The 13526-nt window shown below is 42.4% G+C and overlaps 1 protein-coding gene and 1 long non-coding RNA gene across 2 annotated transcripts; both read left to right on the forward strand.

Moving 5' to 3' along the window:
• Nucleotides 1-4507: 4507 nt before the first annotated feature.
• Nucleotides 4508-5936, forward strand: LOC127354385 (uncharacterized). Its single transcript, XR_007881535.1, has 3 exons — nucleotides 4508-4677; nucleotides 5287-5343; nucleotides 5442-5936. It is a non-coding gene; the product is annotated as an uncharacterized LOC127354385 (long non-coding RNA).
• A 1115-nt stretch (nucleotides 5937-7051) lies between these two features.
• LOC127354976 (GATA zinc finger domain-containing protein 14-like) lies at nucleotides 7052-10375 on the forward strand. The gene is made up of 3 exons (XM_051385386.1): nucleotides 7052-7092; nucleotides 8850-9296; nucleotides 9369-10375. The coding sequence occupies exons 1-3, from the start codon at nucleotides 7052-7054 to the stop codon at nucleotides 9601-9603; spliced, it is 723 nt and encodes a 240-aa protein (XP_051241346.1). The 3' UTR covers nucleotides 9604-10375.
• Nucleotides 10376-13526: the final 3151 nt, after the last annotated feature.

Consider the following 13526-nt stretch of genomic DNA (forward strand, 5'->3'; position numbering starts at 1 on the left):
ACTGCCTCAAAAAATATACTTGAGTAAAGTACAGTTTACTTTTAGTACTCAACCTGGACTAAAATGATTAAATAAAATCTGTACAGTATTGGAATATATAAACACTATAAATAATTGTCAAAGGAACATTAATAACAAGCAGTATGGCAGCAATACATATAAACTAACCTAAACAAGAAGAAGGGAATGACTGTATGCAGGACTTTAATGGTACTGGGAAATAGTGGCAGAGTAAGACCTCTTACTTTCTCCTTCTTACAGACCAGCTACCTATCTGACAACAATCTGCCATCAACTTAAGTATGTTGCTCTCTCTCTTTGAGCCTTCCATTACAGCGGACGATGACGTGAACGAACTCACAGACGAGCAGATACAGGTTAACTGCACCAGTTAACCAACAAGCAGCAGAAAGTTCCCAAGTTGTGAGGGTGTATAAGCAGCTGTTGTGTGCTGCGTGGGCACACTGATGCTGATCAGGTTTACTCTGTTGCTATTGAAATTAAATGTTTCAATACTCTGTAGTATAATTGTAGTTTGGTCGATGCTATAAAAGTACTGAAGTTCGGTACCCATCTCTACATGAAGAGTACTAATTTCTTGAAAAAAAAAACTACTATTTTACCCCTCTGCGTTAATTGAAATCCATTACTAACCACTGCTGCAAATCATACAGTGTTTAAATACAAGCAGAACTTGAAAGACTTGACTAAACAATCCCATCTGAACTATTTACTTTTTTTTTTTTACTTCCCTTACAACCCATCAGAGAAGTCCCAAATGTGCTATAAGTGAAATTAGCAGAGCTGCTGAGCTCAGATGTCAACAGATCCATCTTCATGAGCACTAAGCAAATTGGTCAAAGTGTCAGGCTACTTTCTTATTAATTAGTCAATAGGGGTAGCTGTTTTATGTGGAATCAAAAATGTTGATTTTGTCATGTGTAGCCACCTCTTGATTCTACAGCAGATTTTGTGTTTCCACCTCTAACAGAAAAAACATCCATTGGATTTTCCTTAACACAGAGACTATGGTTGTTTGTCATTAGTGCGTTAATACTGAATATGTATCATATAAACAATACATAATGGTATATATCATCATATATGACATATCATGTAAAAATAATAATAATATATGATGATGACTTTCTGTGCGCTGTTGCCCTTTTTATTCTTTTACCTCTGCCCCTGGTGCTGTGCCCATAAATGCTCAGCCCACATGGGTGGACCTGTATAAGACACCAAATAATACAGCTGGAGTAGTGAAACTGACAACACAAGAACAGTTGCAAGTAATGCACTTCTTGTATTAGATTGCAACCAAATAACTTTGTTTTCTGTCCCAGAATCAGAACCAATTTTGTTGGCCAAGTTTAAGCATAAAGACATTTTAACTCCATGTTTTAATGCAAATTTGTTTATATAACACATTTCATCTCCAAAGGCAACCCAAAGTGCTTTATACAGTATGCAGGCAAAAACACATGACAACTTTTTTCAATATGGATGCTGCACATCATCACATCAGTTAGATTCTCTACAGTTTAATCCTTCAGTTCATTTTACAGAAACTATCAACACCAAAGTATCGTGTGATCAAATGAATGATTTGTAATTGATATATCAATCGATATCTTAGTTTTTAAGTAATACTCATACTGGTTTAAATTAACAATTTGATAGTATTTCTGCCTGTCTCATATAGAAGGCCTGTTCCAAATAAATGCAGGTTAAGTTAAGTTACTGAAGCAAATAAATGCCCGGGCTATTCACTCAAGTCTTACGGTAGTCAAAAGAAGAACAACAAAGCTGAACCAAGATGAACATAAAGTAAGTATTTTATAGGTGAAATACATATATATATTCAAAGTACAGTGTCATTCTTCTGAATTTACAGTGGATTTTATTGTACTGTGTATCAGTACAGTATGTTCCAATACATACGAGTACGTACAAAGGAACAAGATGTGAAGTCAAGAAATAAAGGGGGTACCTGGCAGGGTTTTTTTTAAACTATTGGGTACATATAACATTATTGAGAATTACAATGTGACAATTACTGGGCAACAATCTGGTGTTTGGGAAAAAATTAAAGAGAAGTTATCATTTTTAACTACCAGGTAACTATTCTAATATCACCAGGTACATGAGTGTGACCATCCATGAGGGCTGCACACAGGTCATAAACAAACATTGGGCTCTATCTTGCACTCAGCGCAATTGACTTTGTACACTGGCGCTTGTATAATTCCTATTTTGCACTCGACGCACATTGGAATTTTCCCTCCACCGACGCACGTCCTTAAATTAGGGAATGAACTTGCGCTCCGGAGGGCGGTTCAGCGAAAAGAGGAGGCGTGTTCCAGCGCAAACGTTCCCTGGTGCTATTTTGCTGTTTCAGAAAACAGTTCCGCCACAGACCAGGAAAAACCTAGTCTAAAGTCAGTGGCGCTTATTCAGATGCTATTTTAAGGGTGCAGACTTGAGGAGATGCACCTGAGAGGCAATAGCAACATCGCCACCCGGTCAAGACGGGCATTAATACTGTGCCGCATCCCGGACAGCTCCCGCTCCAGCATGTCAAACCCGGTTAGCTGCAGGAATGGGTGGTCCTCCGGCGTGTAGCGGGTCTGGATCCTCTGCACCTTGGTGTTTGCGCTGCTCCCTCCTCAGCTGGCCCTTGCGCACTGCTCGGCCCGTGCGCACTGCTCCCGAGGCCAGGGTCTTCTTCCTGCAAGCTGCGTTACATTGTTTTGATTTATTGTATGGCTGTGTTACATTTAGTTCATGTCAATAATGTCACTTCTTGGTCTTTTACAGCCCTGACGAGAATGTCGGTCTCGTCGGCAGTGAACCGCTCCTGGCGTGCGCCTGGCCAATCCGCCGTTATAATAGCAATACGCCATGGAACAAGCGCGCCTGCTTTTAAAGGGAATGTGAGATGACGCTCTGATTGGTTTATTGCACGTTACGCCCAAACCACACCTATGACTAATGTAGCTACTTCAGACCAACCCATTTTAGATTTGCGCTGGGCGCAAGAGTCATTTATCCCGCCGGCATAATGGCAACAGCGCCCGAGATCCGCCCACAAAGCTACTTGCGTTTTGCGTTTGATACTTGTGCTTCAGATCGGCAAGATAGGGCCCATTAAGTGTTTGCTTGTGAAGTGAGAGGCAGCTGAGAATGTCTTGTTTTTCAATGATCAAATATTAATCATGCTTTAGGAGAAGATTTAAAAGAAATGAAATATGTTGACAGGGAACATTTTGCAGACGCATTCATCTAAACATTTCTTTGTTTCTGTTTTAATTTTAGGCATCAGGCCAGATGCAGTCAATTTCAGAGTTTAGAAGTGCATATTAGAGCTTTGATCCGGCACAAAATATCAGGCCCAACCCAACCTAACCCCAAAAGATTCTGTGCAGGTCGGAACCAAGCCCAAACCACAGAAGCAGTTTTGTGCCAGAGCCCAACCCAGACCAAGTTTCATTGTTAATAAAATGTTGAATATATACATTTTTTTAATCAATTACTGTCCAAGCCTTACCTGCAAACCTGAAGTGCAGAGGGTGCTGACGCAGCATCTGGAAGGCCTCACAAAGTCTCAAAGAAACAGGGTGGAAGGTGTGAATTTTTTCTTCTGTGACATGTAAAAGGTAAATGGGCAGCACTTGTATACCGTGTTTCTAGTCACACTCAAAGCGCGAATACACACTAACCACCCTGTTTGTTGTTTCAAGTGTTATTTGATAAAAACAAGGATAATAAAAACAATTCAAGTTTAAACTGCTGTGTTAATTTTGTTAAAAGTCAAAATAAACCAAAGCCATTCCACATTTGTACAAAATAGCACCTGGCACTCACAGAACACACATGTAAGTTGTTGACAACTAAAATTAGTTTCTCTCTGTACCATTATTTTATAAAAAATGTATTTGTACTATGTCGTACCAGCCGACCAAGCTGCCTCAGCATGTTCAAACCAAACAATGCCCAAACACAAAGTGTATTTTTGACAAACAGTGAAGGAGTATCAACAGAAAAGACAAATAAAGCCTTGAGATGAATGAGGTGTTAAAGTTAGAGGCTTGTAGGAACTCAAAATGCACATGATGCAAAGTTCAATTTATTTCAGTCTGGTACAATTCAGGCCAAAATCAAAGCCATCACAACTTAGAAACTCTAGTTGCTGTCTTTAGAGTTAATACATTCTCTTCTAAAGCTACAGTTCTTCCAGTCCTTAACACTTAAAATAAAACATGAGCTACAGAATGACAAAAAAGCTTGGGGCATCTTATCAGGAATATAACATGTTAACAATGACATCACAAATAACCCCCACCCCCCAAAAAATTGTCCATCCAACGTCATATCTAATAATAATGTTACTCAACCAGTTTCTTTCCTCACTACATAACTTATTAACATGATAAAAGAAGGATGAATAAAAGGGTGGCCACACCTAATTCACATTACTCACAAATATTGTTTACGTCTTTGTTCTGAGCCTGATGTCATTCAACCTGCTTTGTGTGAATATATAAGCTGCTGTCTGTTCAGTGGAGGACATCAACTAGCAAACAGAAAAAGGATACTGAACAGGTGGAATTAGAGAGCATCACTTCAGCAACTTCAATCACTGCAGTGAAGGCAAGTCAACATCGGATAAAATCTGTAAGTATTGATATGATTAAAATTTGTTTCAATCAAGGCAGTTTGTCTTTTCTGTCTATCTTCAATTACATTGTAACTATTGAATCATACATTTGATCTTTATCATTGGTATGACAGTTACTTTATGTTAACAGTTTTCTCTGTGATCCTTTTAAAACATTTTCTGGAAGAAAATAGAAACAAGACTGATTGTTTAATTATGATGTGTAACTATAGCTAATATTCTTTGGTAAATTGACACTTGTTTTTTACTTAAAAGTTTCACTGAGTCTTATTCCCAAAACCATGTAGATGTTGATGGTAAAACAATGATAACCTTAATTTGTCGAAATTAACATTTATTTTTTCTCCAAATAAATAGTAGCAGCTTGCATACATATTTCAGCTAACAAAGTATTTTTGTGTTAAATATAAAGTGGATAGTTTAATGAAAGTAAGAAAATTATTTTCAGGATATAGTGTCACATTATATACAGTTTGGTTATTCTGTGATTCACAATGAGGTCTGTAAAGATGCATAAGTATAAGAAAACCGTCATATCTGAAAGCAAACACTGTTCTGTTGTTACCGTCTAAACTGAACTGAAAACTGATTCTATTTTTGAACAGCCAAGCACCTTCCAACAATGATGATGAAGATCTTTATCGTCCTTCTCCTGTTTGTTGGTGAGTTTAAGTAATTAATTGCAACAAAAACATTTTATGTTAATTTGTTTAAAGTATGAGATCATAATCTTACTGACTAGCTGCTCCAACGACAACAGCTGCCCCAACGACAACCACAGGTGCTACAACGACAACCGCAGTTGCTCCAACAACCAACACAGCTGCCCCAACGACAACAGCTGCCGCAACGACAACCATAGCTGCCGCAACGACAACCATAGCTGCCCCAACGACAACCACGGCTGCTCCGACTACAACAGCTGCCCCAACGGCAACCACAGCTGCTGCAACGTCAACCACAGTTGCCCCAACAACAACCACAGCTGCCCCAACAACAACCACGGCTGCTCCAACTACAACAGCTGCCCCAATGACAACCACAGCTGCCCCAACAACCACCACAGCTGCTCAAACGTCAACAGCTGCCCCAACGACAACTACAGCTGCTCCAATGTCAACCACAGTTGCTGCAACGACAATCGCAGTTGCTCCAACTACAACCACAGCTGCCCAAACGACAACCACAGCTGCCCCAACAACAACCACGGCTGCTCCAACTACAACAGCTGCTCCAACAACAACCACAGCTGCCCCACCACACTACCAGCAGCTGCCCAAACGACAACCACAGCTGCACCAACACCCACCACAGCTGCTCCAACTACAACCACAGTTGCCCCAACAACAACCACGGCTGCTCCAACTACAACAGCTGCCCCAATGACAACCACAGCTGCTCACTTCAACAGCTGCCCAACCACCACAGCTGCTAACAGACTTACAACAGCTGCCCCAAACGACAACCACAGCTGCTGCAACAACTACAACAGCTGCCCCAACAACAACCACAGCTGCTCCTGTCAACCAAGTTGCTACAACAGCTGCTCCAACGACAACCACAGCTGCCCCAACAACAACCACGGCTGCTCCAACTACAACAGCTGCTCCAACAACAACCACAGCTGCCCCAACTACAAACAGCTGCTCAAACTACAACGCTGATGACAACCACAGCTGCACCAACACCCACCACAGCTGCTCCAACTACAACCACAGTTGCCCCAACGACAACCACGGCTGCTCCAACTACAACAGCTGCCCTACACGACAACCACGGCTGGTGCAACAACAACCACCACAGCCGCTCCAACTACAACAGCTGCCACAACGACAACTACAGCTGCTGCAACTTCAACCACAGCTGCCCCAACGACAACTACAGCTGCTCCAACGTCAACCACAGTTGCTCCAACAACAGCCACAGCTGCCCCAACAACAACCACGGCTGCTCCAACTACAACAGCTGCCCCAACGACAACCACAGCTGCCCCAACAACCACAACAGCTTCTCCAACTACAACAGCTGCCCCAATGACAACCACAGCTGCCCCAACAACCACCACAGCTGCTCAAACTTCAACAGCTGCCCCAATGACAACCACAGCTGCCCCAACAACCACCCCAGCTGCTTCAACTACAAAAGCTGCTGCAACGACAACCACAGTTGCTCTAACAACTACCACAGCTGCCCTGACAACTACAACTGCTGCAACGACAACCACAGTTACTCCAACAACAACCACAGCTGCCCCAACAACCACTACAGCTGCTGCAATGACAACCACAGTTGTTCCAGCAACTACCGCAGCTGCCCCAACGACAACTACACTTGCTCCAACAACAACCACAGCTGTCCCAACAACAAGAGATGCCCCGACAACAACAGCTGCTCCAACGTCCACCAAAGCTGTCCTAACCACAACAGTTGCCAAAACGACAACCACCATTGGTCCAACAACCACAGTGGCCCCAGGAGCAACAACCACAGCTGCCCCAGGAGCAGCAACTACACAGGCTCCAGCAGCAACTACGACAGTGACCCCAGGAGCAACAACCACAGCTGCCCCAGGAGCAACAGCCACACAGGCCCCAGTAGCAACTACCACAGTAACCCCAGGAGAAACAACCACAGTAGCTCAAGGAACAACAACTGCTGCCCTAGGAGCAACAACCACAGCTGCCCCAGGAGCAACAGCCACACAGGCCCCAGTAGCAACTACCACAGTAACCCCAGGAGAAACAACCACAGTAGCTCAAGGAACAACAACTGCTGCCCTAGGAGCAACAACCACAGCTGCCCCAGGAGCAACTACCACACAGGCCCAAGTAGCAACAACCACAGTAAACCCAGGAGCAGCAACCACAGTAGCTCAAGGAACAACCACTGCTGCCCTAGGAGCAACAACCACAGCTGCGCCAGGAGCAACAACCACAGTAGCTCAAGGAACAACCACTGCTGCCCTAGGAGCAACAACCACAGCTGCCCAGGGCCAGGAGCAACCACCACACAGGCCCCAGTAGCAACCACCACAATAACCGCAGGAGCAACAACCACAGTAGCTCAAGGAACAACCACTGCTGCCCTAGGAGCAACAACCACAGTTGCCCCAGGAGCAACTACCACACAGGCCCAAGTAGCAACTACTACAGTTACCCCAGGAGCAAAACACCACAGCTGCCCCAGGAGCAACCACCACACAGGCCCCAGTAGCAACCACCACAGTAACTGCAGGAGCAACAACCACAGTAGCTCAAGGAACAACCACTGCTGCCCTAGGAGCAACAACCACAGTTGCCCCAGGAGCAACTACCACACAGGCCCAAGTAGCAACTACTACAGTTACCCCAGGAGCAACAACCACAGCTGCCCCAGGAGCAACCACCACACAGGCCCCAGTAGCAACCACCACAATAACCGCAGGAGCAACAACCACAGTAGCTCAAGGAACAACCACTGCTGCCCTAGGAGCAACAACCACAGTTGCCCCAGGAGCAACTACCACACAGGCCCAAGTAGCAACTACTACAGTTACCCCAGGAGCAACAACCACAGCTGCCCCAGGAGCAACCACCACACAGGCCCCAGTAGCAACCACCACAGTAACTGCAGGAGCAACAACCACAGTAGCTCAAGGAACAACCACTGCTGCCCTAGGAGCAACAACCACAGTTGCCCCAGGAGCAACTACCACACAGGCCCAAGTAGCAACTACTACAGTTACCCCAGGAGCAACAACCATAGCTGCCCCAGGAGCAACCACCACACAGGCCCCAGTAGCAACCACCACAGTAACTGCAGGAGCAACAACCACAGTAGCTCAAGGAACAACAACTGCTGCCCTAGAAACAACAACCACAACTGCCCTAGGAGCAACTACCACACAGGCCCAAGTAGCAACTACCACAGTAACCCCAGGAGCAACAACCACAGTAGCTCAAGGAACAACAACTGCTGCCCTAGGAGCAACAACCACAGCTGCCCCAGGAGCAACTACCACACAGGCCCAAGTAGCAACAACCACAGTAAACCCAGGAGCAACAACCACAGCTGCCCCAGGAGCAACAGCCACAGAGGCCCCAGGAGCAACCACCACAGTAACCCCAGGAGCAACAACCACAGTAGCTCAAGGAAACAACAACTGCTGCCCTAGGAGCAACAACCACAGCTGCCCCAGGAGCAACCACCACAGTAACCGCAGGAGCAACAACCACAGCTGCCCCAGTAGCAACCACCACAGTAACCGCAGGAGCAACAACCACAGTAGCTCAAGGAACAACCACTGCTGCCCTAGGAGCAACAACCACAGTTGCCCCAGGAGCAACTACCACACAGGCCCAAGTAGCAACTACCACAGTAACCCCAGGAGCAACAACCACAGCTGCCCCAGGAGCAACCACCACACAGGCCCCAGTAACAACCACCACAGTAACCGCAGGAGCAACAACCACAGTAGCTCAAGGAACAACAACTGCTGCCCTAGGAGCAACAACCACAGCTGCCCCAGGAGCAACTACCACACAGGCCCAAGTAGCAACTACCACAGTAACCCCAGGAGCAACAACGACAGTAGCCCAAGGAACAACAACTGCTGCCCTAGGAGCAACAACCACAGCTGCCCCAGAAGCAACAGCCACACAGGCCCCAGTAGCAACAACCACAGCTGCCCCAGGAGCAACAGTCACACAGGCCCCAGTAGCAACTACCACAGTAACCCCAGGAGCAACAACTACAGTAGCTCAAGGAACAGCAACCACAGTAGCCCCAGGAGCAACCACCACAGCTGCCCCAGGAGCAACAGTCACACAGGCCCCGGTAGCAACTACCACAGTAACCCCAGGAGCAACAACTACAGTAGCTCAAGGAACAGCAACCACAGTAGCCCCAGGAGCAACAGCCACAGTAGACCCAGGAGCAACTAGCACAGCTGCCCCACAAACAACTACCACATCTTCCCCAGGGATAACCACTACAACAACAACAGTAGTGGATGAAACAGTAGTAGTAGCTACAGCAGTTCCACCAGCAGCCTCAGCCCCAGAGCCAACAACTGCTGCCTCCTCTGCAGTCACGAATAAAACCAGTTTGCTTTTAGTCATAGCAGTTTTTACAGCAATTCTTTGCAATTAAGAACTGGACACGGACAATGGTCTAATTTCCACAGCATTTAGCCCCTATCCATAGGCTTACTATGTATTATTTATGAAGAAACTCAAGGATTTGTTTAATTTTTTCATTATTTATTGTGACTTCACCTGTGCTTTTAAATATGTGTCATGTTTGAACATACTTTATCTGTGACTTTTTCCAAATACAAAACCAATTTCATGAGAACAGATCTAATGTAAAGTACATGTTTTACACCAATTAAGTGTACTGACAAACATATATGCATATTTGTTTGACCTAACACAAGCTTAGACACACAACTTTTACTAACTGCTTGACACTGACAGAGAACCATATGAACCACATACAGTGAGCAGGCACAATATAAAAGCTCTTACATCTAATGTAATCAAGGAGAGATTTAATATCCATAGTCGAGTTATTTTGTATTTGATTGCATTACACTGTAAGGAACATTGTCTAGCATTCTGTGGTGATTGCTCTGTAGTGTACATTTGTATATATATATATATATATGTTAAAATGCAATATTTAATGTATTAAAGTGTAAAATGCAAATAACAAGTGTATTTTGTTTTTTCTTTTTATTTATTTATTCACATTTGTTTCTGCTAGGATTGTGTGGTAAACCCATGGTGTATAATAATAATTTTAATTCAACAGACAAGTGTAAGTAGCAATGACTCCTAAATTATACCAAAAACATCACACAAGGTAACCTTTAAGCATTTTAAATAGTACTATACCACTAACAATTAAACTGCTGTCAAGGCTAGGGTAGTGCAGTGTGACTATTCATAAAGCTGTTAATAATATATCAGGATAAATATCTAAGTCTTCATTGACATTACAATATGAGGCAAGTCTGGCAATTTCTCATGAACTGCTGGTCTTGAATAAAAAGTTGTGATAATAAAGTTATTGTTAATTAGTTCTGTATCACATTTCCTAACAAAACTATACAGGGCTTGAAAAGGAATAGGCAAACGTTAAGAATAAAACCGAATGCAAACAGTGCAAAAATGCGATTCTGACAGATGATATATTCAAAGATAAAATTTAAGATTGTTTTATTTTTTACTTATATTATTCTATTACTTTTTCTCAAGGGTCACCAGCAAGTTGATGTGCTGGTGACCTGGGCAAGATGACGACCAAGACTCATTGATGCACGTGAGGAGTGAAGGCTGCCCCGTGTGGTCTGATCCAACCGACGAGCTACTGTAACTCAAACTGCTGAAACAGTTCTGATAGAAAGAGGTCAGAACACACAGTGCAGAGCAGTCTGTTGGTATGGGACCACCAGGGTGCCCAGGTGCTCACAATGTTATGGCTGATCGGTATATGTTTTACTATGCTCTTTTAAACTGTTGTTTTTATTTTGAACTGTGCTGTTTTAACTTTGAATTGTGTTGTTTTATCTTTGAACTGTCTTGCTTGTAACTACTCCGTACAACACCTTGAATCTACCTTTGTGCATTATGTGCTTTATAAATAAAAATGCTTTGCCTTGCCAGTACATACATGTACATACAAAGGAAGAATATGGGAAGTTAAGAAATGATGGGGTAACTGGGTAGTAATTTAAACTGTAAGTATTTTTTTTGTAATAGATACATATTCTGTTATTAACAATCTGGTGTTTGGGGGAAATTTAAAGAGAACTTACAATACATGCGATATAAGTATTTTTAACTACCCAGTAATTTTGAGTATATTTTATTGCTAATTCTCTTACAATTTTGAATGTAGGTCTTCAGTATTTCTATGAAACGAAATATGTTGACAGGGAACATTTTGCAGACGCATTCATCTAAACATTTCTTTGTTTCTGTTTTAATTTTAGGCATCAGGCCAGATGCAGTCAATTTCAGAGTTTAGAAGTGCATATTAGAGCTTTGATCCGGCAAAAAATATCAGTCCCAACCCAACCTAACCCCCAAAAGATTCTGTGCAGGTCGGAACCAAGCCCAAACCACGGAAGCAGTTTTGTGCCAGAGCCCAACCCAGACCAAGTTTCAATGTTAATAAAATGTTGAATATATACATTTTTTTAATCAATTACTGTCCAAGCCTTACCTGCAAACCTGAAGTGCAGAGGGTGCTGACGCAGCATCTGGAAGGCCTCACAAAGTCTCAAAGAAACAGGGTGGAAGGTGTGAATTTTTTCTTCTGTGACATGTAAAAGGTAAATGGGCAGCACTTGTATACCGTGTTTCTAGTCACACTCAAAGCGCGAATACACACTAACCACCCTGTTTGTTGTTTCAAGTGTTATTTGATAAAAACAAGGATAATAAAAACAATTCAAGTTTAAACTGCTGTGTTAATTTTGTTAAAAGTCAAAATAAACCAAAGCCATTCCACATTTGTACAAAATAGCACCTGGCAGTCACAGAACACACATGTAAGTTGTTGACAACTAAAATTAGTTTCTCTCTGTACCATTATTTTATAAAAAATGTATTTGTACTATGTCGTACCAGCCGACCAAGCTGCCTCAGCATGTTCAAACCAAACAATGCCCAAACACAAAGTGTATTTTTGACAAACAGTGAAGGAGTATCAACAGAAAAGACAAATAAAGCCTTGAGATGAATGAGGTGTTAAAGTTAGAGGCTTGTAGGAACTCAAAATGCACATGATGCAAAGTTCAATTTATTTCAGTCTGGTACAATTCAGGCCAAAATCAAAGCCATCACAACTTAGAAACTCTAGTTGCTGTCTTTAGAGTTAATACATTCTCTTCTAAAGCTACAGTACTTCCAGTCCTTAACACTTAGGCTTAAAATAAAACATGAGCTGCAGAATGACAAAAAAGCTTGGGGCATCTTATCAGGAATATAACATGTTAACAATGACATCACAAATAACCCCCACCCCCCAAAAAATCGTCCATCCAACGTCATATCTAATAATAATGTTACTCAACCAGTTTATTTCCTCACTACATAACTTATTAACAGAATAAAAGAAGGATGAATAAAAGGGTGGCCACACCTAATTCACATTACTCACAAATATTGTTTACGTCTTTGTTCTGAGCCTGATGTCATTCAACGTGCTTTGTGTGAATATATAAGCTGCTGTCTGTTCAGTGGAGGACATCAACTAGCAAACAGAAAAAGGATACTGAACAGGTGGAATTAGAGAGCATCACTTCAGCAACTTCAATCACTGCAGTGAAGGCAAGTCAACATCGGATAAAATCTGTAAGTATTGATATGATTAATATTTGTTCAGTGTCAATCAAGGCAGTTTGTCTTTTCTGTCTATCTTCAATTACATTGTAACTATTGAATCATACATTTGATCTTTATCATTGGTATGACAGTTACTTTATGTTAACAGTTTTCTCTGTGATCCTTTTAAAACATTTTCTGGAAGAAAATAGAAACAAGACTGATTGTTTAATTATGATGTGTAACTATAGCTAATATTCTTTGGTAAATTGACACTTGTTTTTTACTTAAAAGTTTCACTGAGTCTTATTCCCAAAACCATGTAGATGTTGATGGTAAAACAATGATAACCTTAATTTGTCGAAATTAACATTTATTTTTTCTCCAAATAAATAGTAGCAGCTTGCATACATATTTCAGCTAACAAAGTATTTTTGTGTTAAATATAAAGTGGATAGTTTAATGAAAGTAAGAAAATTATTTTCAGGATATAGTGTCACATTATATACAGTTTGGTTATTCTGTGATTCACA

The sequence above is a fragment of the Dicentrarchus labrax genome, unplaced genomic scaffold (genome assembly GCF_905237075.1).
Source record: "Dicentrarchus labrax unplaced genomic scaffold, dlabrax2021, whole genome shotgun sequence".
In the NCBI taxonomy this organism is placed as follows: Eukaryota; Metazoa; Chordata; class Actinopteri; family Moronidae; genus Dicentrarchus; species Dicentrarchus labrax.

Bases quoted from the DNA above. Each gene is read 5' to 3' on its own strand.
- LOC127354976 (XM_051385386.1), top strand. From the start codon at position 7,052: ATGCCCCGACAACAACAGCTGCTCCAACGTCCACCAAAGCT. The intron at 7,093-8,849 runs GTCCTAACCACA...CAACAACCACAG, and splicing joins CTCCAACGTCCACCAAAGCT to CTGCCCCAGGAGCAACCACC. The intron at 9,297-9,368 runs CTGCCCCAGAAG...CAACAGTCACAC, and splicing joins CCTAGGAGCAACAACCACAG to AGGCCCCAGTAGCAACTACC.